Source organism: Phasianus colchicus, chromosome 9, assembly GCF_987193195.1.
Source record: "Phasianus colchicus chromosome 9, bPhaCol1.hap1.1, whole genome shotgun sequence".
Classification (NCBI taxonomy): domain Eukaryota; kingdom Metazoa; phylum Chordata; class Aves; order Galliformes; family Phasianidae; genus Phasianus; species Phasianus colchicus.
This window is the reverse complement of record NC_143444.1, coordinates 27286885-27314771: the sequence shown is the minus strand read 5'-3', so window position 1 is coordinate 27314771 and position 27887 is coordinate 27286885. Positions and strand designations below refer to the sequence as shown.

The 27887-nt window shown below is 42.5% G+C and overlaps 1 protein-coding gene and 1 long non-coding RNA gene across 4 annotated transcripts in view; one reads left to right on the top strand and one right to left on the bottom strand.

The window, feature by feature from the left end:
* Positions 1-27887, top strand: part of LRP8 (LDL receptor related protein 8) — a 151520-nt gene that overhangs the window by 105334 nt on the left and 18299 nt on the right. For both annotated transcript variants that reach the window (XM_031602635.2, XM_031602623.2), the window contains exons 4-5: positions 8629-8757; positions 24140-24502. In XM_031602635.2, the coding sequence (XP_031458495.1) occupies positions 8629-8757; positions 24140-24502 (492 nt within the window). The remainder of the gene's footprint in view (positions 1-8628; positions 8758-24139; positions 24503-27887) is intronic.
* LOC116234902 (uncharacterized) overlaps positions 24502-27887 on the bottom strand; it is a 46694-nt gene continuing 43308 nt past the window's right edge. For both annotated transcript variants that reach the window (XR_016469328.1, XR_016469334.1), the window contains exon 14: positions 24502-24762. This is a non-coding gene — a long non-coding RNA (uncharacterized LOC116234902). The remainder of the gene's footprint in view (positions 24763-27887) is intronic.

Below are 27887 nucleotides of genomic sequence, written 5' to 3'. Positions count from 1 at the left end.
GTCAACTTAAAAGTCATAAAAATTGCTTGGTTTAGACCAAATGCACCCTGCATACAGATGACAGAGCCTTGTCACAGAGATCCATTCTATCACTTTTAAATATTACAAGTTAGAAAGAGAGTCTTCCTGTTAAGACCCAGTGTGTTATGCTACATTTCTGTGAACTTCTGCCCCTTTGCTAGGTGGGTCAGGTTCTTGCAAATAAAGATAATTCAGTCTCACTGGGTTAGCAAATAGCTCAGGCGTGATAACGCGTGTTAAACTGAACTTTAATACATGTCAAATTAAACAGGTGACTGAGAGCTGGTAAAAGACAAAGGTAGCTGCTGTAAAGCAGAATGGCTATTGAACATTAGGGATGTGAGCAATCTTACACGGGTCACATAATTGCAGAGTTGGAAAATGTCTTATTAGGAGGTATCTGATTGTTTTGAAGAGAGAGTTGAGGGATGTCTTTATTGATACACACCTGTCTGCTTAGAGGAGAGGTGTTATCACAGAGTTGTTTCCTTAGGCTAGAAAGAAACAGCATAGTTTGGTCCTGTGAACAGAAGCTGAAACTAGATAAAAGAGGTAGAGATAAGGGCTGGAACTAGAGATAAGATACCACTCTTAACAACAGTAATAAATAAACAAGTGGACTCACTTGTCCAGAAATCTTTAGCAATTCTGTAAATCAGAATTATACCTGTCTTAAAGAAATGCTGTCACTGAAATGGGGTGTTGATGTAGAAATGCTATGCTTTTGCTGTGCCAGCATTTGGCTGATTTTAATGGGTCTCAGGGCTTTCAGATATGGGAATTTGTCTCAGCTGGTGCAGAATTCGGTGAAGCTGCGTGGCTTTACATGAAAACATTTGGCCCAGATGCTGCAGGCTGAGCTCTGCTACCAGCAGTCAGTCTGTTTGGGAATTACTCATGCAATCCAGATCACTGCAAAGGAAGTTTCAGGGCAAAAATAGCCTCGTTCATTTAAGGGAAAATAGTTCATGGGTGAGGGAGAGCTGCTCTCCTTCCCCCCCCAATCTCACCATTTACTGATCTGCAGAGGCAGTCATAAAGTGCTGTGACAGGACCTGCAATCAGCCAGAGCTCATACAGGATACTGCCTTGATGTTTCCTTGTAGCTAGCACCTAAAAATGTCCAAAACAACTGTACGAGATAAAGACTAGCTTTAATTAATCTTAAATTAATTAAATTAATTAAAATTTGGTGGCAGTTTCTCCCTTCCTGCTGCAGCACTGCTGCTTGCAGAGCTCTCGCTCTCTGCCAGCCCAGCACTGCACTCTGAATATTGCAGGCAGGCAGTGCTGGTGCCCTTTATTGATACCTATCAAAATTGATACCACTGTAAGTGTCAATAAAGCCTTTTAATGTTCTGTGAGCCTTGGAGGTAATGTCTTTACTCAACAAATAGGAATAAAAACCAAGAAAAACTCCAAGAGAGTGTTTAAATTTCAGGTGGTCCTATGTGGAGCACAGAATTGGACCTTAAGTAATCCTTATGGGTCCCTTCCAACTCAGGATATTCAGTGTCACATGGGTGAAAGATGGAACTGGTGAGATTTTGCAGAGCGCATTATCTCGCTGCCTGCTAGGCAGGTTGATGGCAGAGCTCTCATGGACTTAATTATTCTTCATCAAGCAGGAGTTATCTGATACATAATGATACTTCCGTGCATCTCTGATCTGCATGAAATATCCTCTGAGATAGAAAGGCACTGTGCTGCAGATAGGAGCGCGTTTCCTTCTGCTGATGGGCTTTGCAGCTGGGCCCAGCTTGAAGCAGGTGCACTGCCTTCAGGATTGGGTCTGCTGCAAAGGTAGCAAACGCAGGGCAGATCCCTTGTCTGAACAAACAGACTCGTTTCCTTCTGATCGAAAGTTCTTTGTGAGAGGTGCAGCTCGGGTTCTTTAAAGCTTCTTATGATAGGCTATATTTAGAAATGGGAAGAATATATTATTAATTACAAAGATGCTGTGAGGATGTTTAATCCATGCCCTTGATGAATGAAAGACTTACTGTACTGAAGGAAGGTTATGCAATTAGCAGCGTATTCATTAGGAGTTCGTCAGATACCAAACTATCCTTATCTTTAGGATGATACTAGAATATCGGATAACTTCCTTGTTATTGCTTAAGTGATAAGAATAGGAGGCAAGAACTTCCACAGGAAGGTGAACATAATACAGCTCGCACACACACTATGTTACCTACATGATTGCATTTCAGTTTACAGGCTTGGTGCTCTCTGGCTGTGCTGGTGTCAGGCAGTGGGATGTGCTGGGAAGAGCTGGACGTGGCAGTTGGTGCCACGTTGTTGCTGAATGGGTGCAAGCAGTGCACAGCCACTTACTGTGAGGACCCCTGGAGTCCTTTCGTGTGGTTTGTTCCCACAACGCCCCTTTTACAAAGTTAGCTGGCCAGTGGGTTCATCCCAGCACCTTTGTGGATGCTCACTCTGGTCTCTTTAGCACTTTCAAACCCATACTGGCCCTGTAAAATGGATAAAACGGAGACACTTTTGCATTTTTTCTCACTTTGGTGATTTTTAGACATACCTTCAAACCTTTCAATACGATTTTTTTTTTCCTGTCTTCAGTTTATGACTGACATCTCGTAGCAGTTTTTTGTTATTTGATACAGACTGATGGACTGGTTTTTATGCTGTGCCTAATTTAGAATTGAGCATTAATTTGGCTCAGAAGTGAAGAAGGCAAGAGATTCATTGTGCCCGAATGTGTCTGAAATGAGCCTTCTTCTGGAATTTCCTTCTGGATTTGTTGTAATAGGATTGGAACTCTTTGATTTGCTTATTATGGGAATTCTAGAAATGAGTGTATGGAAAGATAAATGAACTAGCAGCTCTCATTGGCTGCTCAGCCTTTAGCCTGTTGGGCTTCTTAGCTCCTGGTGCTGTGTTCAGCCACTTTCCTAAGAACTGGGGTGGTGATCAAAGGGCCGTGGCTGGTGGACTTACTGCCAGGCTTCTTTTTAGAAGCTGACTTTTAAAGGTCAGGGTCACAGTGCCACAGAGTGAAGCGAGGTTATAAAACTCCGTATCAATACACCAAAAATGGTCACGTAACATTTTATTTGGTTAAAAAAAAAAAAAAAGTAAATGCAGCTCTTGTCTAAAAGTGTCCTTGCAGAACTTGTTCCAAGATGCTTTCAAACTGCTGAGCTGCAAATGACACAGGGAAAGTATGATTGATTGGCTGTGTGTTGCAATCTGGAATATTGTGTCGCTGAGTCTTTAGTTCAGAAGATTGATGCTGATAAAGCTGCAGTGTATTTAAACCTGAAGCCTACAAATAAAGAAAGAAGCATTACTGTATTGCTACAGATTGAGAGAATATAGTTGCTACTTGTGTTTCTGTAGAGAACAGCCCTTTCCACAGTCCTTGCTAATTCAGGTCATGAGGGATAGGCTTCATAAATCAGAGCTTCAGAGTTGGGTCTGTTGTGCCCATGGGATGCCTGGATAATGGGGATTAGGCTGTGCTGCTTACATGCAGAGCTGACACCGCCAGGCTGGTACCTGAATAGATGACAGAAGACTTCTAATAAGTCACATGTTGGCAGAGGAAGGCTAAGGCAGTTGTTCCCAGCTGCACACCTCTGCTCCTCAAGGCCATCGTGGGCCCAATGCATCAATTTGTCAGCTGTGAGAAAGTTTGAAAGTTGTTCAAGAATCTATTTGCTCACAAGGCTTTGGAATCACTGAACTAAGGCTCTGGGCAGGTTTGCCTCTAAAAATTGGCTTTTCTCGGGGTTAATTGGCCGATTTCCATTCTTGGTTAGCTTGTGCTGCCTTAACCTCCTGACTCCCATTTCTTCCTTGACACTCTTCTTTCTTCCCTTAGCATGTCTGTTTGAATTTCACCAATTCCCAGCTACGTTGCTACCAGTCTGTGTGCTGGGTCAGCTGTTACCTTTGAGTACTTTATTCTCCTAAGAGCTTCCTGGATCAGAATTGCCTTGACAGCATCATGCATCACTAATTATGGGGGAACACAGTGGACTATGATAAATTTCAAAGGCTTCTTGTATCCAGACTCAGGTTTGTCTCGTAAGTATCCTTGGATAGATTAGAAAACAAATCACAAGTGTGCCAGGATAGCTGTGAGCTTTGGTAAGTAAACCTTTCATGACCCATGCAGATGACTGAAGTCCCAGGGCATGAAACTTGATGATTTGTTACTATAAAACCTGATGCCATCTGTGTTTTCCGCTCACCATAGAAAGATCCTATCTCTTTGGGCTGTGCAGAGTTTTTAATAACCTGTTAAAAGTATTTGGTGCTATCCCTGAAAATCACTTTCTTCACCAGTGTTGTTTGTAGCATCTGTTTGAGATCTGTCTTTCTTGTGAAAGCTACCTTGCTTTTACTTTGAGTCTGTTTCAAGAATTAGAATTTATCATGGGAATTTGATTATTTCAGTCTGATCAGATAATAATCAGATGATAATCACAAAGGTGATCGTCTGCACAAGGGCAAGGTACGTGCAATCTGTTCTAGACATCCTAAACCTTTTGCCCATTCATCCTGTTCTGTTCTATTTTAGTTGTACCAGAGGAGGTTTAGGTTGGACATGAGGAAGAACTTTTTCTCCCAGAGAGTGGTCAGGCACTGGAATGGCTGCACAGGGAGGTGATGGAGTTGCTGTCCCTGGCAGTGTTCAAGAGGCATCTGGATGAAGAGCTACGAGGTCTGGTTTAGTGCTCGTGGAGCAATGGTGATGGGAGGATGGTTGGAATAGATGATCTTGCAGGTTGTTTCTAACCTTGCGATTCTGTGATTCTAAGGAATTGCAGATTATTTCATTGCCAGCTTCTAATTGAAGGATTTTTTCTTCTTACAAGCACATGAGAATGAGCTTAGTAAGATCTGTACTATGCAGTGCGGTGGATTTAATCTCTATAAATCCTTTTTCATTCATCCAGGAACTTCTGAACATAAATCACCATCATATAAATCTTACCTTATAGTGTAACTTTTTATCAGGTTTATCAACTGTTATGGCTATTTACGATTCCTTGGTTTTTGAAGTTATGTTTTTGTAGTAGCCTCTCCTAATTTGTCTTCTGAGTTCTTTATAGCAATTTATGTTCGAAGTCTGAAGTTAATTTTAAGCCTTAAGTTAATTTTATCTTTGTAGAAAGAATAGGTTTTCACTATTACTTTGTCTTTGTGTGCTCACACAAAAGGTTATTGCATGTATTCCAAAATGTGGACTTGGGTGTCAAGCAGCTCGAGTTCCCCAGTCCTGGGAAGTGGAGTTGCAGCTTGCCCTAATTCTGACCTGCAGGGACCATCCTGTGCTAGCAGGTGGCTGTCAACAAAGACATCAGTTGTGGTGGGGATTTGGTCTCACTCCAGTTCTCTTGAGTGCTGCAGTCTTAATTCATGGAAGCCACTGATGGTGCCTTTCATTTTGGCCTGGGCTGGTTTCAAGTGGAAGCACAAAGTCACCTTCATTTTCTCAGAGCCCTCAAGCATTTGCCTGTTGCAGGTATGGTCAGCAAGTGAAATCCTGGTACAGGTTGCAGTTGCACTGACTTAAGTAGAAACTGCAAATTTACACCAAGCTGGTCATCCCAGCAGGGTGACTCTGGCTCACTCAGGGTAGCAGAAGTGGAAGTTCACTGCTGAATCTTAACCTTTTGTGGAAGCAATTCTTTAACATTGCCTTTAGCATATTGCTCATATGCAGCTCCAAACACAGGCACCCAGCAAAACTGTGGGTTCAGCAGAGTTCCAGTGAGGTCATGGTGTGCTCTGTGCACCAGTGCCAAAGAAATTCCTGAGATCCACCCGTCACAGATACTGCTGCCCCTATGCGTGTCCTTCTCAGTGTAAACAGGATCTTTTTTGATACAATTTGGTTTGGGCTCAGCTTGGCACAAAGAGGGAATAAAGGAGGTCAGCTAAATAAAACACGTTTATATAACAGTCTGAGCAGAAAATCTGATGTGTTTTGTAGGGTTAAGTGAAGTAAACTAAGGCAACAGCAACTTGTCCTGAACTGGAGAGAACGTGTGGGTGAGTGGCATAGAAGGCACTGATACTTACATCCGTGTTGAGATGGGAGAAAAGGTGAGGGAAAATACTGCCGCAGACCAAACTCACACACCTTCAGCGGTGATAATAATTGAATTCACAAGATGGATTCTGAAATGTTAAGCGTCCCAAAAAATTCAGTGGGGATGTATCAGATGCTAATCAGTAGTGAATGTAGATTGTAGTATGCTTTCGTATGTATATTATATGCAATATATATGCCAGCCTGTGACTGAGATGTTTTATTGAACTGTAAATCTCCAGGAATAGGGAACTCTGAGTCCTGAATTTCCTAAAGCAATCTCTGCCCTTTGGATCCCTTCCTATCTGAACAGGGCTCGTTTAACAGTTGTGCTCGTCTTGGATGGAAACATGTAGGGCAAGTATGGACTTATTTAATTGTTCATGGTATGTCTCTGAGATAGGGCTGCCAGCTATGACAAAAGGAGATCTAAGGTTGGTATTTGAGGGGAGAGATCCTTGCTAAAAACCAAACCTTCCTTTAACAAAGAACAACTAAACCATTGTTGGGGGTAATGGGGAGGCAGGAATTTTAGGTCTATACTAAGTGTAGCTGTAGAGGTTTTGAGGAACAATTAAATGGCATGTCCAAATGAATTAAACACTTTTAGTATAGTAGTTTCTCTGTTTTTATTCTGGCTTTTTTTTTCTGAAGAACCTTGGATAAATGCAGGGGGCAATCTGGAGAGGATGGGAAGCTATTTCAGAACAGACTGAGAAACTGTCCAGACCTGTAAGATGATGCGTTTCCACAAAGGCAGGTTCTTTTCAGACTGTTGATGTAAAATCTTGTGGGTTTCCCACCAGTAGAAGCCACTTAATTACATTTTGTTTATGCTCTTAGAATACCTGTTTGGTGAGAACCTGACAAACGGTCTTCTGAAAGTAAATCAATTCTGTTTTCTTGGGCTTTCTTGAATATACATGATGTCCGGAGCCTGAAAAGCACAGCAGTGGCACAAGAGGAAGCAAACAGTGGGGCGCCAGTTAGGCTCTGTAGTTCTGTGAAAGACTTTGTAGCCTCATGTAAAGAAAAAGAAGAATGTGCCATTGGCGGTAGTGAGTAAATGGAACCTTCTTGTCTTCTTTGCTCTTGTCTCCTTATAAATAAACCATTGTTGTCCATCCTTGGCATTTGCAGTTCATTGTGATAAATTGGTGTTGATGTGTCTGACATTTCAACCAAGTTGTTTAATGGTGCTTTTCTGAAAAGGCAGGCCTTGCTATAGCTCGAGTTGGTCCAGACTATATCCAGGGTAAGCACTCACTCTTATGTATGGTGCTAACCCTTTTCTTTCTGGGGAGGGTGAAGAGGAAAGGAGAAAGTAAATATTTTGGTCACGTAAGCCCAGAAGGTCTGGTGTTTGTGTAAGCAGTGTGCAGAAACAGAAATGTAAGTCTGGTTTGCAGCTGCTAAAAGCCCATTTCATAGCACAAACACTGACGTTGAGTCCGTTTGCACTGCTGCAGTGTCTCTGGTTGAAAATAACAACCTTGCCGAAATAATGCCAAAGTTTTCATCACAGTTGTGCTTTGAGTTTTATGCAGAATCCTCTATCTGTTACCTGCTGGTGCTTACAGACTGTTGGCTTCCATGCAACGATGCTTAGGTGCAGAAACCACTGAAATGCAGGGATTTGATGAACTGTGAGCAAAAGCAGCTTCTTTTCCTACATTCCTTCAAGTTCAAGCTTTGATTTACATTTTTAAAATACCTGTAATTACTCTGTCAGTGAGATGAATAAAATGTTGTTTTCCATTAATAAGAGTCCTCTGTCCACACTCTTCCAAACCTGTCAGCTTGCCAAAGATATTGATATATTGGTTGCCCACAGCTTCTAGAAACTGCTTTTGAAGTGCTTCAAGGTGCTGAGAAGATGGAGAAATCCTGTGGCAAAATGGTGCTGCTTTTAAGAGGGGGATTGATGCTTTGAGGCTGCAAGAGAGCCCTCCAACGCCTTCTTGTGCAAGTGGAGAGAAGGTGTAATGTTCATCCTCTCCTGCTCAGTACTTGGAAAGCAGACAGACTTTGCATTAATTTCTTTACCAGGGTGGCATGCTGTGAAAGATATTTTTAGTTCTAATCCAGAATTTAAGATTTCCTTTAGAATTTAAGTTCCTTCCTTTTCAGTAGACTTGCAACTGTATGTAGCATTATAATTATTAACATCTATGGAAAAACTATTCAAAAATGTATCATGTTTTGAACAGAAGAGTTGATCTGTTTAATAAACCCTGCCAAACTGGATAAGGATTGGTTAGTTCATTTTATTTGCATGCTGCTGTACGGTTGTATTCCTAAAGCAGGGTGGCTGAGTCGGGCACACACTGAGGGGCAGGCTGTTTTCTGCATGTGAAAATACTGTCATCTCTCTTAGGGAGCATGTAAGCAGGCAGACCTCAGAACTGTGGACTTCACATTTCATTACAGGTCTCAGGATTGAGCCATATAAAATGAAAGTAACTTTAAAAGTGCAAAGAGTGTTAGTAATGTCTAGAAGTACGTTAAACTTGTATTTTTTCTTTGTTTTATTCTTCTAGCCAAACAAGTATGCCCAGCTGAAAAAATTAGCTGTGGAGACTTAAGCAACAAATGTATCCCGTCGTCCTGGAGATGTGATGGGCAGAAGGACTGTGAAAGCGGTATTGATGAGGCTGGTTGTGCTCCTGGTGAGTTAGAGAAATACTTTAATACACATGCAACGTCTCCCCATAGGACTATAAAAGTTTTGGAGTGACTATTACAAATTGCATGTAAAGGGATGACTTTTCTGCCAACAAAATTCGCTCGGTCTACATTTGCAATGCTAAGTAGTGGATCTTAAAAAAAGACATGAACGAGGGATTCTACAGTTGGAGATGGCTGGAGAATATAAAGGGAACTCTGTGGAGAACTATGCTCTATGTCTTCTGTCCTGTAGCAGAATATAATTAGTTGGTCATGATTATGAGGGCTTAATACCCAGTCGATGTGGTGGTAAGGACTTGAATAGCAAACCTTTTTCTCTTACAGCTTCGTGCCACCTTCTTCTTCCTGCAGAGCATAGCCCTGTAGGCCATGTTAGCTTCTGCTGGGATGTAATAGATAAGTCTGAACTTCTCTTTGTAAATGGCCTGTTGATTTTAGTGGACAGAGAGAGAATGATATACAATTTACTGTAACAGTTTTAAATTCAGTCCCTCAGTGACCACTGCCTTTCATTAGGCCTTTTTCTCCTGAATGAAAGAGCTCTTTTAACAGTGTATTCCTTCTGTGAAAACTCCTACACTGTGTAATCAAGTCATTTCTCAAACTGTCTTTTTGATAGACGAAACATATTTAGTTCTGTGTGCTGCTTGTTGTCAAGTATTTTTCTTCTGAATGAATGCTTTACTCATTTTTGTGGCTCCCTTTGATATCTCAGCTCATTTTCCAACTTTGTTTTTATACAGACCACCAGAACTTTGGGAATATCAGTCTATCCATTATTATGCAGAAGTAAAATCTCATTCCTATCACTGCTCTGTTATTAGTTATGTATTGTTATTACTTGTCGTTATTTACTTCCTTGTATAAATAGTCCCAGGCTATTATGAAATTCTCTTGCTCTGTGTGACTGCCATCATCCTGTAGTTATTCACTCCTGTCACTGTTCCTGTCATTTTGTGTGATTCAGATTACTGGTGAGAGGCTTGAATGAGTACACACAAACACACGTTGATGTTTCTTCATCTGAAAACTGAATTTTGAGCTGTGATGCCTGACCAGTTCACAATCCACATTGTTTTTCCATTGAAGTTATATAACAGTGTATGAAGCTTCAACATAAATCGCTAATTCAATGCAGTACAGATTAGACATAAAGTTTTCCAAAGCATTTCTGTTCTGTTTTGCACGTGGCTCTGTAGTCCAGTGGTAACAGGTTATTGTGTATATGATGAGTTCTCTGCTTGTTCTGACCACACGCAGCATAGCTCCACTTGGGTTGACTTGCAAGGAGAAGGCATAGGCTGCCTCACGTTGCCTCCTAATTCATGTGGAATTAAGTGCCTGTGCATGGACCATTCCTAATTCATTAATTATGATGTGATAAATTGGTAATGTGCCCTAATCCTTTGTCCTTCAAGGTAATTATGTTTTGGCAGTTTTCAAAAGTAGTGATCTGTATGAAAACCTTAGTGTTCTCTCTATGGCACGTCCTTTTTTGTTGTTGAACTGCTTTAGAGACAAGCTCAGAAGAGAAATGTAACTGCAAGCAAAGTACGATTTTTTTCCCTCGGTAGGAGTTAATGAAGTTATAACAATTTTACACTGGTGGATACCTCTACTAATTTAATGCTGCTGCTCACGCTAGTAGGAGTTGTTGCGTGGAGTCTATTATTTATTAAAAAAAAACCCTTCATTTGAAACTGCTTGCTTTGAAGTTCTTCTTTTCAAGGCTCTGAGGTGGCCCCCAAAATGAATTTAAATATGTTCTAGATGCCACATAATTTCAGCATAATTATGCTATTAACAGATTTAGAAAAAGCTGAGTGTTTGCCTTCTGGATGTTTCGGCGCCTCTAGCCTTGCTCATCTTCCACAGTTGTAGTGCAATGTAGGATTGTAAAATGGAAATTTAATCCAAGGATAAACTACCATCTTCTGATGGCTGCTGGATAACTTGTGAGGTGAATTTGACTTTCACTTAGTTCCTTATCATTGACTGTCATCCCAATGTAGGCTGCCACCTCAGTGGGTGCAAGGTGGAAATCAGTGCTGAGTCTGAACGTGGCTATTCTCTGGCCAGGGATGGGGCAGGAAGGCACTGATGGGCAGACTTTGAGCTTCCTGGGCGGGTGCAGGCATCAGAGGCTTTCAGTACTAATATCTGGTGACTACGCCCCTTTCAGAGGCGTTAGATTTAGTCTGAGAAGGAAACAGGTGGCACTTCTGAATGGCTGTCCTACGTGCATTTTCAATGAGGATGCTTGTCAAATTAAGGTGTTTTTTTGGTCATGGATGAGAACAGACATGTTAGTTCTTTAAACTCTGAGAGCTTGTAGAGGATTGACTGCTATCCTCCCTTTTGTCCAAATCTGATAAAACCTCACTAAGTCTATCAGATATTCTGTTAACATTCCCTTTTCTTTTCTATTCAGAATCCTTCTATATCCATTTTCTCTTATCTCAGTAGCACACATCATCCTGATTCAGAAAAAGGAAAATGGCTGATCCTAGGTTCAGACCTCTTTTCCTTTTTCTTTCTACCTTTGCACTCACTTTTTTATTCTCATTTTCAGTGAGGTTTCATTGCTGGCTGTCACTTGCCAACCCTGTGGAGCAGAGCACATTGTTGTAGCTAATGCTGCACCTCTCACAGAGCTGACAAAGCAGTCCTTAAACAACGCATTTTTCTAGATTTAGAAGGGAGTTTATTTGTGCTTACACTAATTGCCATGTTGAGAGCTTGCATGTGCAATAAACAAATGGGAGATGACTTGAAGATAATGCTAGTGAAGGCATCCAGATGAAAAACCCTAAGCTCTTCCTAAATCAGTGTCAATAAAGCCATTGCTTTGAGCTAATGTGAGACTCTAGGCATATTTTAACTGCAGACAATCCAATTTCTTTGTAGCAATAACTGTTTCTTGGTATTATAATCCTTCAAAAGAATTTTTGCTAAATATGGAGTTCTTGAACATTTTTCTAATTCATAAATCTAGCACTGTTGTACTGCTTTGCAAAGGTAGGAGCAGGAACTGATTGTGATGAGGCTGTGCAAGCACCCGTTCCTGTGTCAAAATGTTCACAGTCTGCGTTAAGGGAGGGTGGAGGAGTTTGTGCAAGAGGAAAACAAGGGTTATGGTAGTAGCATCACTCAAAAACTCGAGCAAGAGTACTCAGGTTCTTCTTCCTATGTCTGCCTCTGGCATCCAGCAAGCTGCTTTTCTGATACTGCTCTGGGTTGGGTAATTCTTGATGGATTTTTCTTTCCTGAATTTGCTGATCAGAAGTTTTGGGGAAGTGGTGAATAAGAAAATGAGATTTTCTGTTTGAGTTGGGCTCTCCTTTAATGCTTTGTGTTGGCCACATCTTTGGTGGATTATTTTGCAGACTGCTGTCCTCCTTTTGTTTGCTGTCACTGTTGAAGACTATCTTTTTCTACTGGCATCCTACATGGCTTGAAATGGATTTGTCACAGCAGTGCTCAGGATATCTTCTTCAAGAAGTGAGAGAATTTGTAGCCTTGTATGGTGTCCTTGAGTAGCAGTTGTCCTTAGAGAACAGGTTCATCAGCATAGTTAGCAAGCTCTGAACTTACATGAGTGCAGGTACATTGAAAAAAGTGCATCATCCCAAACTGCTGGATAAGTCATGTACTTCTTCCAGCTCCTCATCTCCCACCACAGAATCCAGCCCTGCTAAAAGCTAGCCTTGAGAGAAGGGAAATGAGTATGAAATAAGGTCCAGTTTGCCATGTTTGGAGGGAGAAACAGCAACATGATAGAAGAAATCCATGAAAATAAAAAGTTCTTGCAGAGATGACAGGGAGAGTTTTAGCTGACCTGCTAGGCCTGGTCTGTACTGGTAGTAGGCAATGGTGTTTTCAGAAGGAATCCAGATACTGACCCCATTGTTGAATGGATGGTAAAGAAATGGTTTGTTTAGTTGTTTTTTTTGTGTGTGTTCTGTTTTCTGTTGTTCATCCATAAATAAGAATTAAAAATTGTAAGGTTTTCATCCTGTGGAAGAACTTCCACTGAGGAAGTAGTGGAAGCTGTAAATTATTTAACCTGCTTTGCATAAAGCAACAGGGATTAGGAATCCAGATCTGTGTCTGCACAGGTTGTAATTGCACCAGGGATTAATTGTGGGTATTAATCCTTGCATGTAGGCAGGTGAATGCCCATCTGCCTGAGTCATTTACTTCCAGCAGTTTGAGCAGTAGGCTTTAAGTCTGCTGCTAACTTTCAGTGCATAAACAATTTTTGAAAATGCAAATATCTGCCTTTTTGAAAATAAAATACATGAAAATGAACTTATTCTTTGGTTCTTTGGAGCAGAAGTGATGTGTGTTTACAGTAAGTCCTGAGTCTGGTTTGCTTCTCTAAAACACAGAGCAAGAGTTAAGAATGTAGGAGCAGTTTTGAATTTGCTGGCCCGATTCCCGTGGTTGAGGTTTTCTGCTCCTGATGTACCTCATCTTCATCAAAATCGTTTGGATAAGCTTAGGAACAACATTCACTGAGACTAATAAGAGAAATTAAATGTGAGAGTCCTTATGTTGAGAGAGCATCACTACTCTGGATCATTCCAGTTAATAACTACTACAAAATTTGTTAAATCTCTGCTAAAAGAGACACTGACTGGTGTTTTGTCACCTGCCTAGGAATGCAGGGAGCATTTCAGCATAGATTTAGAAAAGAAGTGTTGCTGTCCTCTCACAGCTGTGATGGATGTTGCATCTCTTTAATGGACGTGATGTGTAGGGTGGGCAGCAGTGAGAGCCATGTGCAGGCCCATCTTCTCTCAGCCTGTTACTGGCTCTCACCTGGACCAGTTTTTGCACCTCGTATGAAAATTGTCTCTTGCAAATAAGGAACTAGAACTGCACAGTTTCCCCTCTTTTGTACCAGATACAGTGTAATGATGTATTGATGCACTAATAAACTGTTTTCCCATACAGTGATTTATTCAGTTTAAGTTTAGCACAGAGATAGAGCAATGCGTGAGCACTTATGCAGGTAAGAGTAGTGATCTCACAAGGATCTCCTAGCATTGTCCCAGAGAGCCAGGAATTCCTGCAAGAACGTCTCCTGGCAGATACAGCCTTGTTATTGAGGTTATCTTCTGCTGTAAGAGAAAGGAGCTGTATTTGTGTTACATGAGACAGCAAAATCTTAAATAGTTCTTTTGCATTTTTTGCCTTTTTCTCTTTTCTGTGTGTTTTATCTTTACTCTCCCGAAAGCTTTATGTTCCCAAAAGAGCATATCTGCAGACATGCGTGGCATTTTTATGAAATCTGTAAATTCTCTGTTTGTAGGGTACTAAGTTGTTTGCCCTTGGATGATGTTTGTTTTAACCTGAGCGTGTGACTTGCTGACTCACAGGTCCTACATCTGCACATCTAATAGTTGTGTACTTATCTCTCACCTGTTTTTGCTGTGTGCCTTGTGAGGTGAGCTTGCTGGTTCCCATAGGATGCTGATCCCAGCTCTCTACAACTTTATTTAAACACACCTTTAATCTACTAAGCTTTAAGTAAGTTAGGAATCTTTATATGTGCGTGCATGTCTTCCCAATGCAGTATTTGAACATGCTGCTCTTTCAAAGGAGTAAGGAAAAGGAGCAGAGCTGTGTTCAGTGGCAGCAGCAGAGACAGTTCTCTCTTAACTTTCATATGCTAGTCCCCATTCCTATGAACTTTTTAATACTTATTCCTCAGATTTCCTACTCAGTAAAAGATGGATTTTTTTTTTCACTTGTCTGATAGTCCATAGAGAGACTTTTGAACTCTGATCTTTCAGCTTTTAGTTATCTACTATATATCTCAGAATTAGTTCTGGATTTTCAGTCCCAAGGGACAATGTGCTCAATAAAAACTGAGCAGACTAGGTAATACTTTTTAAATTAATGGGGGAAGCAACAGTGAGCAGAGTCCTGCCTGCTGTAAGCCCCGTGTCCCTGCTCACAGCTCCAGGTTCCCACGGTGTCCATAATTTCTAAGATCCTCAGGCAAAGCTCCAGGCACATGTGTGACTCTCAGTACAAAGCAGTGAGTGGTCCTTTTCTTGGAGGATCTGACTGCAGAAAAAATCAGTCAGCTCTTTCCAGTGCCCTGCTCAGCAACCCTGACATCACTTGAGAGCCATTGGCAGAAAGCAGAACCAAGCTGGTCTGATCCCTCTAGCAAATCCACCTGGTGATGAACCAATTGGAGGGAGGAAATAACAAACCTGATTTAAAGCCATCTTCCTCTGCATTGTTCCTGCCCCTACACTCACATGAGTTAGAAAATCTCACCTTTTTGTTGACAGTGAAATTGTTTCATTGTGTAGGGATGAGGATCATTGTGTCATCTTGTCATTTTCTCCTGGACGCAGGACAGGTGCCTGTGTTTTGCAATCTAAAAGTCACTTCCAGTGCCATCTATGGGCATTTGACCATACCAGTGCTGCTCGTGCCAGCTCTCTGCAGATCCTGCTGAGAGCTTTTTCCTTTGGCAGTGATACAACACTGACTTGGTCTTCCTTTGCAGTCTGATTAATACATGCTTTCCTCAAAATTAGGAATTCTGTTTGTTGTCTTCATTAACAGGCTAGGTGCAGAGTAATGTCACGTTCCTCAGTGAGTTCAGAGGGAAATCAAATGCAGAGGATCAGGTTTTGCCATACAATCTCCCTGAGAAACTGAATTTTAATGGTGTTAAAGTTCATACTGTTGCATTTGTGCTTATCGAAAGAATATTTATCTAATATTTATGATTATTTCAGCATGTGGTGAAAAGAAATACGGCTAGCCTAAAATTACTGTCATTTGTATAGCAGGTAGATGTAACTTGAGTACGTTTGACATGGTGGAGGAATTCAGCAATCATTTCTGAGAATAGGAAGGAAATTATTATAGATTTAACAAATGAAAGTCCATCATAAATAAGATAAGGTAGCACAGCAATGATATCTTCTGGGCTTTACATGATGTTTAATTACTGGACAGCTGGAGGGATTAATGCTTATGCATTATGCCCTGGCTCTCAGAAATTAAACATGTACAGCTGCCACTTTATCACTGCTTAAAGTATTAGAGCTCCTTCAAAAGCGGTAGTAATTGGAGAAAAATCCCCATTGCTACATAGGAAAAATCTCATCCCATAATCATATTTATCCTTAGTTCTTTCAAAACAAAATAGCAAGAAAAACGAGCTTGGCAGTTACCTTTAATTGCATTCCTACGGAAACATGAAGGTAGTCTCATTGTTAATGCATTGGGTGCTTGCTGTAATTAAATGGAAAATACTGCATCAGCTCGAGGTTAGGGGGAAGGCAGTCATTGCAGATGTCAGGAGTTAAACCCAAAAGCCACGGCCTGAGCTCTGCCAAGGCTCTGTCTGCAGAAGGGCTTCTTTTCCCCAGTGCTGTCTATTAAGTTCAGCTATAAGGAACAACAGACGCATTCTGCAGATGAGTTTCCTGGTATGGAGCACTGCCCTCTCACCTCAGCAGGTGCTGTGGTGCAGCTTTGCAGGCTGCCTGTGCACATCTGCACAGTGCTGATCCCTCAGTTTCAGCTGAACTGCCTGTACCAGTATGTTGAGTAATTGATCCTTCAATACGTGCAGGAATGGAGCACGATCTGACAAGAAGGCAATTCCAAATGTAATACTCCTACAATGTTTTCCTGGCAGGGTGCATCAGGAAAAAAGAGTGGATGTATAGAGCAAGTGCTGCAAGTGCTCTCACACACCCATTCCTGCAGACCCTAAATGATAATTTTTTACAGGGTTGTGGAAGAGTGGTATGAAATAACTATTTTAATTTAAACCTTTTTGGTTTATTGGAACCAAAGCATAGTGTTACAAAAAAGCTGCTTTCCCATCTTGTATGTCACCCTATCAAAGCAGCAGAGTTTGACTTGATGCTTGTCTTCTGGGCAGTCTGTCTGTCAATATTTAGAGCTCTTGGAGTTGAAATAGCCAAGAAATTGCATTTTATTGCCAAATACACTTGTATTTCATGTCCTTGAAGTGCTTTTTTCATAAGAACGGAGCAATAATTCTGAGTTTATCCATCTGAAAGGGAAGAATCTGTTTAGTTTTGTTAAGGGCACTGACAATTAAAGGAGATTTCCAACGATCGTGTTATGGTGGCAGATCTGTGGGTAGGAGTTCCATCCTTCAGTGGACGTGGGTACATATGCATTGCACTAATTAAACAGAGCTTAACAGTTGCTCTTCCTGAGCATATGATTTTAATCATATGAATCAGAATGAGCTAGCTTGAACTCAGTGCAGTCCTATGCAGGAGAGGGTCATGTAGTGTTTGATGGGGGGGGAAGCTGTTTTGTGAGTCATGTTAACAGATGAAACAGCATCTAAAAATTGTCTTCGTGGCTGAAATGCCGGATTCAAATAGGAAGATAAAGTGGTTGGATTAATTTTACTTATATTTTGCAGATAAATTTGTTTCTTTGATAAAGTATGACTTGAGAAGGTTTAGCTCTCAATGAAATATACATATCTACACTCCTTTTTTCCAGAAACTTAAAAATAAATGTTGATGCTGTACAGTTGGTTTGTCTTCTCAGCCCAAATTCAGCAAAGTTCTGCCCTCCATTTCAAAACAGTAGAACTGGAAGTGCGAAACCTGATGTCCTAGAAGCCTCAGTGCTGTTAAAGTGAGTGCAGATACCAGATGACCCTTATGCTTTTCATTGCAGTGAGTGTCACTCAGTGCTTTAATATTCCATTTGAGTGGAAAATCTATGGCATTTTTTTCCAGGTATGATTGCTTTCTTTTTTTCCTTTTTTTCTTTTTTTTTTTTGTAGAATTATAGGCACATTGTTTGGGTACATTGCTTCCCTTATATCATAGCTGTGCCCCTAATGTCACGTAAGTAAGGATAATTAGGAGTTGTCTGTTTCCTAAAGAGGCTATCAGTTTCTCTCCCTCCCAAATCCACCTCGGTGGCCTTCATACACCTGGTGTCTGTAGTCCATGCAGATATTCATAACCCTCAATCTGGCTGCACTGAATCCTGCTGTTTGTCTTGCTGTATCCTCCGTGCTTCTTCTTTAAAGTATCCATCCCTTCCTATCAGTGCCTTGCAAACTCTTTTATTTCAAAAGGATCTTTATGATTGCCATTGTGTTGGATCCCTGGTCCTGGAGAATTGTGAGAGACAGCTGGGTGAGATGTTGCAGAAGGGTTTGTGACAACTCCTTGCCTTGTGTGTCCTCCAAAAGAGTTAATGGTGCCCTGGACTAAATACAGTGAAAATTTGAGTTTAGCAGTGAAGCAGACTTTGGTAAGAAGAAACATCTCCTTTTACAAAGAATTCCCATCAAGCAAACTAAATTAGTGGAAGTGAAGATTTAACAGGGCACTGACCTCATTGCTTGCAATGGGAGCACTGCTTTGTCCTGCTTATTCATTCAAGTTAAATCCCATGAGCTCTCAGTTGCTGCAGCCAAAGGGATTCCCAGGCTGAAGCCAGTCTCTGTGCCCTACCTGCTCAGCCCAGTGGCTCAGGAACATTTCCTGAGGGTGGCAATGTGGCTCTGGTTTTGACAGATTGGTCTGCACATGGTAAAATGAGGCTGAGAAGATAGCCCACAACTCTGTGTTAGCAGGTGAGCACAGAGTGAAAGTCTGCCCTGTGGACATAAGGTGAAATCTGTGGGAGCAAGCTAATCCTGGGAAAGTATCTGTGATCTGAACCCAGCAATGGCACAATTAGCTCCTGATAGCACAGAAGGGTCTGCATGGGCAGCCATCCCACAGACCATAGGTCCTGCTGAATCCAGGACATCTGTGTATGGAGTAATGCAGGTTTGGTTTGTGTTGGCACAGGCTTGAGGCTGTGTTGAGTGATGCTCTGTGCTGGTTACTGGAAGCACTGCACTTACACCTTCCTCAGAAACAGGCAGGTGATGCTATCAGAGCAGCTGCCAGACTCCTGGATGTTACTAGGTGCTTCTGAGGGATTTGCCCAATTGATGTAATTTGTAAAATTGCTGTTTTAATAAGTAAGTTACATCTGTGGGAACAGCAGTGCTGATGTCCCATACGGGTTTCCAATTTTCAGAATCAGAAGGAAAAAAAACACCAAACCACTAAACACATGGCAGCATATATTTTTTTCCATTTAAATTTTGGCAAGTACAAAACATCTCCGTTCAGGTTCAGCTGATTGCATCTCAATCAGAATATAAAGGAGTAACGATAGGCCTTTATCTTCACAAGATCCCTCTGGAGTGTGTGTGAATTTGAGCAAAGGTCTGAACCTTTGGTATTCTGACCATCCCTTTTTTCCCTAAGCTGCTTTATTTTGCCCCTAAATCCTCTACACCAGACTCTTACTGGTGATGTCACTTCTTACTGTGATGTCATTTAACCAGAAAAGCCTGTGATACCTTCCTGGCATTTTCCCAGTACGGAGTGAAATTGAGGAGACTGAAGGAATGAGTTCTGCAACCTTTTGCACCCAAATGACATTGTAGATGGGGCAAGTTCAGAGCATGCAAATCTTTTTTACATAAGCTGCTTCTATTCATAAATTATGAGCTCATAATTAATTCTACTTTCAGAAAAGCACTTTGAATGAAGATATGATTGCCCAGAAATATATCTTCTGTAACAGTAAATACATTTCTGAACCACTGGTTATGTGGCAGCTTTGGCATCTGGTTGCTCCCTTGTAATGAGCCAATACGACGCAAATACCATCATGGTGAAGGGGAAAATAACTCCTTGGTGTTTGAGGGGAGCAGTGTGGCAAAGGCAGCGAGTGCATGCAAATCTTAATTTGCAGGAGTGCGTGAAATGGCTCCTTAGCTCCATTAGTGATTTGAACAATATCAGGAATTACTGATTCCTTCTGCAGTCTTCATCTATATGGGCTTTTCCGTATCAATCACCATAGCAACAACCACCGTTAGCAGTGAGACTGCAGTTCAGCCGCTTTATTCCCTCCATGGGAGGCCTGTCAGCTCTTCTAGCAATGCGCTTCAAGGTCGTCTTCATTTACTGCTGTCTGTCCTTGCCTTTCCTGGAGGGCGGCTTTCTGTGGGAAACTTGGCCTTCCAGGGATGAACCCATGCTTTAGACACTGACATTTGACCAGAGATCTGTATCAGACATTCAGGTACTCGGTAACCGCTCCGATTTCAGCAGACAAAGCAAACAATATGGGTACAAGGAAGCTTGAGAATAAATCCCAGTTCAGTCAGACTAACGCAATGACAGCGTTGGTAGCTGGGCTGGGAGTTCCAACTTAATTCAGCCTGTCTGGACTCCGTGACCTCCTTATCTCAGTCCTGCTTGGAGATTAATGTATGTGGGCTGTGGTGGCAGGATTAGCTCTTTATGCACAGTACCTGGGCACATGGAGCTCAGGCACTGCGCTGCTGCAGCCGTGTGGAGCTCACTTCTAAACCTCACAGCTTAAGGCTTTCCAAGTCCACAGCCTCTCTGGCCAGTGTTCAAGTTGTGATAAATCAGCAGCAGATCTCTCTTTCCCCACTGCGAATGTTAGTGTGTGCAAATCACCCCTGGCCTTCCTGAGAAAATCCGCTGTTGGATTTAAGCAAACAAGAAATGTTGAACCGTGTTTCTTTTTGGTTGCCTCAGGAAGGGTGTGGGAAAGCTGCAGTGCCATCGTTTGTCTTATTTTCTTCTCTTTGGCATCAGTAATTGCTGTCATCCACTTAGCCACCAGCTTTACCAAATAGTTCTCTTTCTCCAAGTCATGCATATAATTTCAGGAGGAGCTGAGTTGTTTTTCAACAAAAAAAGATGTATTAAAATATCAGATTCTTACTGAAAAGCTACAAATCTTTAATTTAAGCTAGCAGTGGAAGCAGTTGTAGTCCATTGTACACCATTCCCAGCTCCTACTAATGATGGATATCCTGCTTATATCACACATTGAGTTTTATCCAGATTTGAGGATCCGTGCTTTGTAGAATTACAGAGATATATTTGAAATTACAGTTCTTAAAGTGTGCCCTGTGTCTTTACAGCATTTTACTTTTCTTTGTAAGCACTTTAAAAGCTTTTTATAGAGTTATCTCCATTTTTTGGTGAGCTAAGATTGTCGCTGCTATACTGGAGTGCTCATTAAAGCCTCTGCTTAAATCCTGGCTCAGGGCAGAGAACCAGAACACAACTGCACAACCACAGTCTCTTTTCTTCCTCCACCCAAAGGCTGCTGCTGCTCCACTCTCCAGGAGATGTGACAGGGCTGCAGCTGGGGGCTGCCCAGCAAAAACTGTGCCAGTTGTACTGCAGCACAAGGCAGCAATTAATGCAGAGCACTTCTGCTGTGCATTCTCTATAAGTCAAAGCAAGTGTACGTTGCCATTTAGATGTGGTGTTTTCTTCCTAAATCACCTGCAGAATCTCAGTGGATTACAGTATCCTACCAAACGGCTTTTGTAATTATGCTTATTTACTGCTTTGAAGCCAGTGGATTAAACTCTTCTTGACAAACGTTTCCAATATTTCTACTGGGATCACTTCATACTTGAAGGAGACTTTGCATCTGAGAGTATGACATTCATTAATTTCTTTGGCAGCGAGGAAGGCTAATATTTGTATCCTTTGTTTCATACAGACACACTCTTAATAGAACAGGTAGCAGAACCAGAGAATATAAGCAAATTGCTCACGTCAAAGAAAAGATACCCTGGTGCTCATTTAATTATTATTCAAGACATTTCTATCAAAATGCTCTGGAGGCAGTGAAATGCTGTAGTGATGGGACTGCCCCGGTACCTTGACAGATTTATGAAAGGAGATGTGAAGAAGCTGTCCCTGGGACTTTACTTCCCCCATCCTCATCTCTCCAGCTGCCCATCTAAGGTAATTTGTAGCACTGCTTTTTATTAGGTTCTTCAGACCGTGCAGAGGAGGTCCCAAGGAACGTGAGCACGTTGGCTCTTGCATTGGTGTGCAGGGATTGTAAGCAGCTTTCCTCTTCTGCTGCCCGTTTGTGCTGGAGCGAGTCCCCAAGTGCCTGGAAGCTGCAGACTTTGCTTTATCCTTGCATGCCCTGTGGATTTTAGCTGTCAGAGAAGATGGCAAAAGGGTGAGTGGAACTGGGAGAGAATCTGCCTTCCTGTGGCTCATAGGAGAGCCAGCTGGGACAGAGGTCTCTGCTCCAGGCACTTGTGAGGCAGTTGGCTTGAAGACCATTAGGCCTGTAAGTGAAGGAGAAGGCATTTGTATTTCTTGAGTTAACCAGGAGGTGCCTGGAACAGCCTGTAGTGCTTTGGGAAGACAGAGAGCTGCCCCATAGTGAGTCATGGAGGTGGAGCCCCACCTTAGGCCCACGAGGTTGGGAAGGGGGAAGGCAGCAGCAGCAATGGGCTGTGCTTGGTCCATGGAGGCAGAAATGGCTCTAGTGCTGTCAGCTCACCAAATTTAACTTTTTAGAAGAAATAAAATAACTGTGACAATGCAGTTAATTCCAGCTAGAGATTCACAAACTTAACTGAAAAGTCTGCTCATGAGAGGTTACAAAAGGTGAATTGCTTCTACTTTTTTTCTGGCTGTGACTGTCAGTAGTTTTATACCAGTAGTGGGATTTGTAGGTGCAGAGGAGAAGCTTTTGTGCAGAATTCCATTGTGTGAATCCCACACAGAGGTTTATCCACCTCTTTCTAGAGGGAAATGCATGCGGGCAGAAGGAGTGTTGGAGGTGGGAGCAGGAAAACAACAAAGGAAAAAAGGTGGTGAGAATGGAAATTAATGCATATTTGGAACATGCAAATCCTTATAACCTTGCCCAAAAATTGGGGATCAAAGGACTGTGGAAAATTTTGCTTACAGTGTTTCTGAGATTGATCAAAATAATGCCAGGAAAAGCAATTTCTACTTCCCAGCCTTGATCTGTTACAGGAACTGTGCATAGCCTTAGAAATATTCCCATCCATCACTTCCTTCTTCAAATAGATTGTTAAGATTTTAACTCTTACCTCAAATTTCTGTTTGGTAGCTCCATCTTATTCGTCACTTGAAGAGATCATACAGCCATGTGCTGATTAGTAGGATTAGCAACTCATTTTATTTCTGGTTATGGATTAAGGATAGAAAAGTATGTTAGGTGTCTGATCTCAGTTCCTCGTTGCCTGGAGAAGGAGACAGGTTAGCCCCTCCCTATGCCCAAAAATACCCACTCTCCTTCCTCTCTAGGATGTCCTGCCTGCACCAGGCAGAACTTGGATGTTCCTTTGCTGACCACACACCACTGCATGTTCTTACTGATGGAAAGCTGGACATAGCATAGCACAGCTGAGATTCTCTTTAACACTTATCCCTGTTGGATGGAGATCGGGCTTGAAGCTACTGAAGGCAAAAAGGCTCCCAAGTGCAATTAGAGAAAGTATTTAATTTATTGTAATTTATTTATATATATTTATTGTAATTTACAAAATGCGTAACTTTTCAATATGTGCCCGGAAGGGTAGAAGCAGATACATATTCAATTTTTTTAAAATAACTGACGAAATTAGCTTTAATTAAAAGCACTTAGAGCAAATTTATTTCAGAGTCTTGGTTCCCCCATAACTTGATGAGACAAAGTGGCTGCCAAGTGCACATTGTTGGAGTACCTGAAATTTTAATTTTAGCAGGCTTCTCTGGTGCAGCTGTCCATCAGGCTTGCAAGCAGGATACACCACTCAGCTTCATATCTGACAAATGTCTCATTTGTGTGCTAATGTTGAGTTGTGATTTCCAGGGAAGGCTTTCAGTGTGTTGTAAAGGGCCTTGCTGGCAGATTGCAGCTAAATTGATGCTCGCCTCACTAAATATTTACCCTACACATCCCACTTAATATGTCCAAAACCAGGCACACTGTGAAATCCTCAAACCTGATTCTGTGTTTGTGAAAGCCAGGAAGCTGCTAATGTCAGCATGGAGCAAAGCTCAGCTCTGTGTGAGCCCCCAGCGCCCACCACTGCTCCTCCAGCCCTTCCTGTGTTTCCTTATACAAAAGGACAGGGCAGTGATGCGCTTGCCCCCCATTTTACCAGCTGCCCGTTCTCCTGCAGGGCTGCCCGTGGCCCAGAGGGGTGGTGGGAGAGCCTGAGCTGGGCTTCTAGCTTGGGTGAGCTTGCTCCTGGCAGTGCTGAGGGCAAGGTGTGCTCCATATCATGGCAGTGGAGGTGTCCCGTGCATCTTTGCCTGTTCCTTGCTATGTGGTTTACCACTGGGAAAGCAGTTTTGGGTTAGGACAGCCAAGATAGTACATTTGTGCCCTCTCCCTCCCCCTGACTCAGGTACATGTGATGTGCTAAAGCCAAGTGTAGTGGCAGGGGAGTAGATAGGAGACCTCACAGCTCACCTGTTTGTTTTTTTTTTCCCCAAGCTTGTTCTCCCGATGAGTTCCAGTGCAGTAACAAGACGTGCATCTCCATCAACTTCGTGTGTGATGGTTACAACAACTGTGGTGATGGCAGCGATGAAAGGAAATGCTCCCCTCTGACCTGCAGCCCCAATGAGTTCCAGTGCAACAACAGCGTGTGCATCCCAGAGCTGTGGGTCTGTGACAACCAGGCAGACTGTGAGGACCATTCGGATGAGTCCATAGAGAGGTGTGGCTATGATGCCAAGGCCTTCAACACCTGTGCTGCTCACGAGTTCCAGTGTGGCAATGGCGAGTGCATCCTCCTTAACTGGAAGTGTGATGGGGACGAAGACTGCAAGGACAAGTCTGATGAGCAGGACTGCCGTGAGTGTGGGCAGGGCTGGGGATTCTCCTTTGGTGGGGAGGGCAGCCCCTCTGGGTTGTGTTTTCAGGCAGGGTTTTGTTCCAAGTTGTCTGCGCAGCACCTGTCTGCCAAGGAGCATTTGTGCCCCAAGGCATGGCTGGGTGCTCGGCCCAGGAGCATTAGGTGTATTCCAGATTCCTGTTCTGTTGTTCTGTCAGGATTCACAGAGGGGCTACAAGAGCTGTTGAATGGGACTCTGCCTCAGAGAAGGTCTGTTTCACTAGAAATGGAGAAAATGGGAAACATTTTTAAAGCCCTCAGGCTGCACGGTGGGGTCACAGCCTGCAGGTTAGAAGCCACAGTGCTAAAGGGAATATGTGATCAGCAGAAAAAAAAAATAATTAATTTTCTACCTCTGAAGTTTGAGTATACCAAGCAAGGCAGCACCTCTGAATAATCCAGCTTGAAATGCACTTTGAGCTTGGCTGTTACAGGCACAGAGCTAATAAATAATGGATTTCTTTTCAGGTGGCTTGATGCATTTAACATGGTGTTGTTGGTGTGCACAGTATTTTGAATGCTTCATCCAATTTTAGCCACTAAACTTTTCAAGCTGGTCACTTATCTGAAGAGGGAGATGGCAAGAAAATAAGAGCAAAATGTTTTGCTTAAATATTCATAATCACAAGATTGGAATAAAATAAAATATTTACATAGCTACATATATTTAGCAGCTCTGACATTGGACCACCTCTGGGAAGAAGGCAGCAACCAGCTGCAGAAAGCAGACATTTTTACAAAGGTATGTGTGAAAATGTCCAACTTCTCCAGCACCATCTTTCCATAACCAGGACAGCACTGAGTCCCAGCTGGTGACCTCAGAGCAGCTTGCATGGGAGAGTCCTTCAAGGAGAAGAACAATCAGATGCTATTTGGGGCAGAGATGCAAATTTGGTGATTCCTTTAGCAAGAGGTGGAGGCAGTAAGGCCTGACAGACTCCAGCAGGTGCCCAGCTGAGCTGGGTCTGCTGAGACGGGACCAAGAGGAGCAGAGCGGTGACAGCAGCCCTGTTACAGAGCAGCTTCACCAAGGAAAACCTCCACTTTCCCCAGGGCAGGCTCTGTGGGGCAGAGGACACAGGCAGACAGGGCTGCAGCACAGCACAGTGCTGACAACCAGTGGAGGAAAGAGGAAATGTGGCTGAAGAGGGGAGAAATCTTGAGACCATTATATCCCTGACTAGAGGAGATTCAGTGCCTGAGGGCACTGCTAACTCTCAGTACAGCACATTATGCAGCTTATCTACCCGGGAGGAACAGACGTGTGCTACTTTTGCTGCTCTCAATCCAGGAAGCGAAGAAATGGTGGGACTCCAGAGCCCCACGTTTTAGTTCCTGACATGCTCCTTTGTATAGGGTTGTCTGCTTTGCACCTGTGTAAGTTTGGGATTTTGTGCCACTGAGCTGCAAGGCCTGTCACCGCTTACACTGCAGGTAGGGGATCTCTGGGTCAGCAGCCAGCAGAGAACCCATGGCACTGAATGCAGATGCAGCCCATGAGTCCACTGGGTCAGAGGCAAAAATGATGTTGCTTCCCCATCCTAACTAAAGCTGTAGCTTGGGTGCACATGCCTGTGGTAAGAAAATGGTATTTGAGTGCATCACTGTTCCTTTGTTCTACTGAAGAGTTTATGGATTGGCCTTTATTATTATTTTTTTCTCACCTCCAGAACCTCCTTTTTTTGAGATCAGCATTGCGTGGCATGCAGGGAGGTACAGCTGTGTGACAGCACTCCATTCCCTTCACAACAGCAATGGCACAAACACTGCTGGCTTTGACTTGATTAGAACTGAGGCCGCCAGCACTGTGCCTTCTCTTAGGGTTTTTGCATTGTATAAAACAGAAGGATGGGAGTTAATGCTTTAAAAAAAAAAATGTCATGAGGCCATCACCAGATATTTGTTATAATTATTTTGAGATGATAAACGAGTAGAGCAGGAATGAAGGGTGACAGCTGGTGAACAGGTTTTGGCAGCGAAGCCAGCAAATAAATAGGAAGGAAGAAGTCATTTCAGGGAAGCTGTGTGAGAACGTTGGATGGTTGCTTTTTCCCTAGCATGTATATGTCAATATAGTGTGTACATATGCACATGTATATAAAATGGACATTAGGTTAGATTTATTATTCTCCAAATGGTTAGATTTTAAAATATCCTCTGCAACCCAGGAAGGAGGATAAATAATGCCAGTACCTGGCAGCTAGAAAACACATCTCTGACCTCACACTTTCCTGCCTGTGTTTCCCCATCACTAAAATAGGACTGATGTGTTTTGCAAATGCTGGAGTTTTCTTGAGCTTCAGTTGACTTTCTGGGGGGAAAGAAGCAAAAGACAGAAGAAATAGAGACTCAGACTTGGAATTTGGAATATATCTGCTGAATTTGAGCAGTAAAACTTTGTGCCCAATATTTGCAAATGAAGTGTGACTGTTTGAGTGTACCAGTTAATTTAACAGCTTTGGTAAACTATTTCATATTTAATTTGCAGAGCTGCGAAGGTGACTATAAAACTGCTGAAATGTCACTGATTTAAACCCTCTAAAATAGCACAGCAGTTTTCTGAACTTGTGCAACTGAACTGTGCAGCTCATGTCTGTGCTTGGGACATTGCTTTGGACAGTAGTGACCTGCTGTCAGCCATGCCTATGGTGCTGAGATGGGTTTGTCTTCCAGCTTCAGGATAATAAGGTTCCTGGCCCTCTGTGTACGTTCTCCAGATTAAGTATAAACATCACAGTCTCCCCTCTCCTGTTGAGAAATTCACCAAAGTATAGAAATGCTGTATATTCATTCTAATACCTTTGTGATCAGTAAGAGCTGTTGCTGTATCTGCTCTTTTCGGATGTTCATCAAGAGGCTCAAGGGCCATTTCTCAAAGGTCTGAACTTCCACAGTTCTGCTGGACTGAGAAGGAAGCCAGGAAACTAAGCCTGGTCTCCAGTCCTCTGACTCTTCATGAAGAAAGCTTTGTGCAGAGGTTGTACAGTCCCACATCTGTGTTTTGCAGTCCTTTACCACCTGAGCCTCTCCAATCTACAGCCACTGTCTTGCAGATTTACTTTGTAAACTGGAAACTTGCTTCTGCCCTAGGACAGACCAGACTCCTGGTAGCTTTAATTGCATGCAGCTTGTTTGCAGAAAATTAACACCTGTTGTCAGAAATAGAGGACCATCCCATCCTTTCTCCACAGAACGGAAGTTGCTACAGAAAGGGTGAACTTTTCCATGTTGGGAGGTGAAAGATCAGAAGTAATGGTAGCTAGGAAATGTGAGGCGTTAGGGAAAGGTTTGCAGTGGCCGAGGTTTAGCTTGGAAGAAGCTGGGATTACATTACAGGGAAAGCAG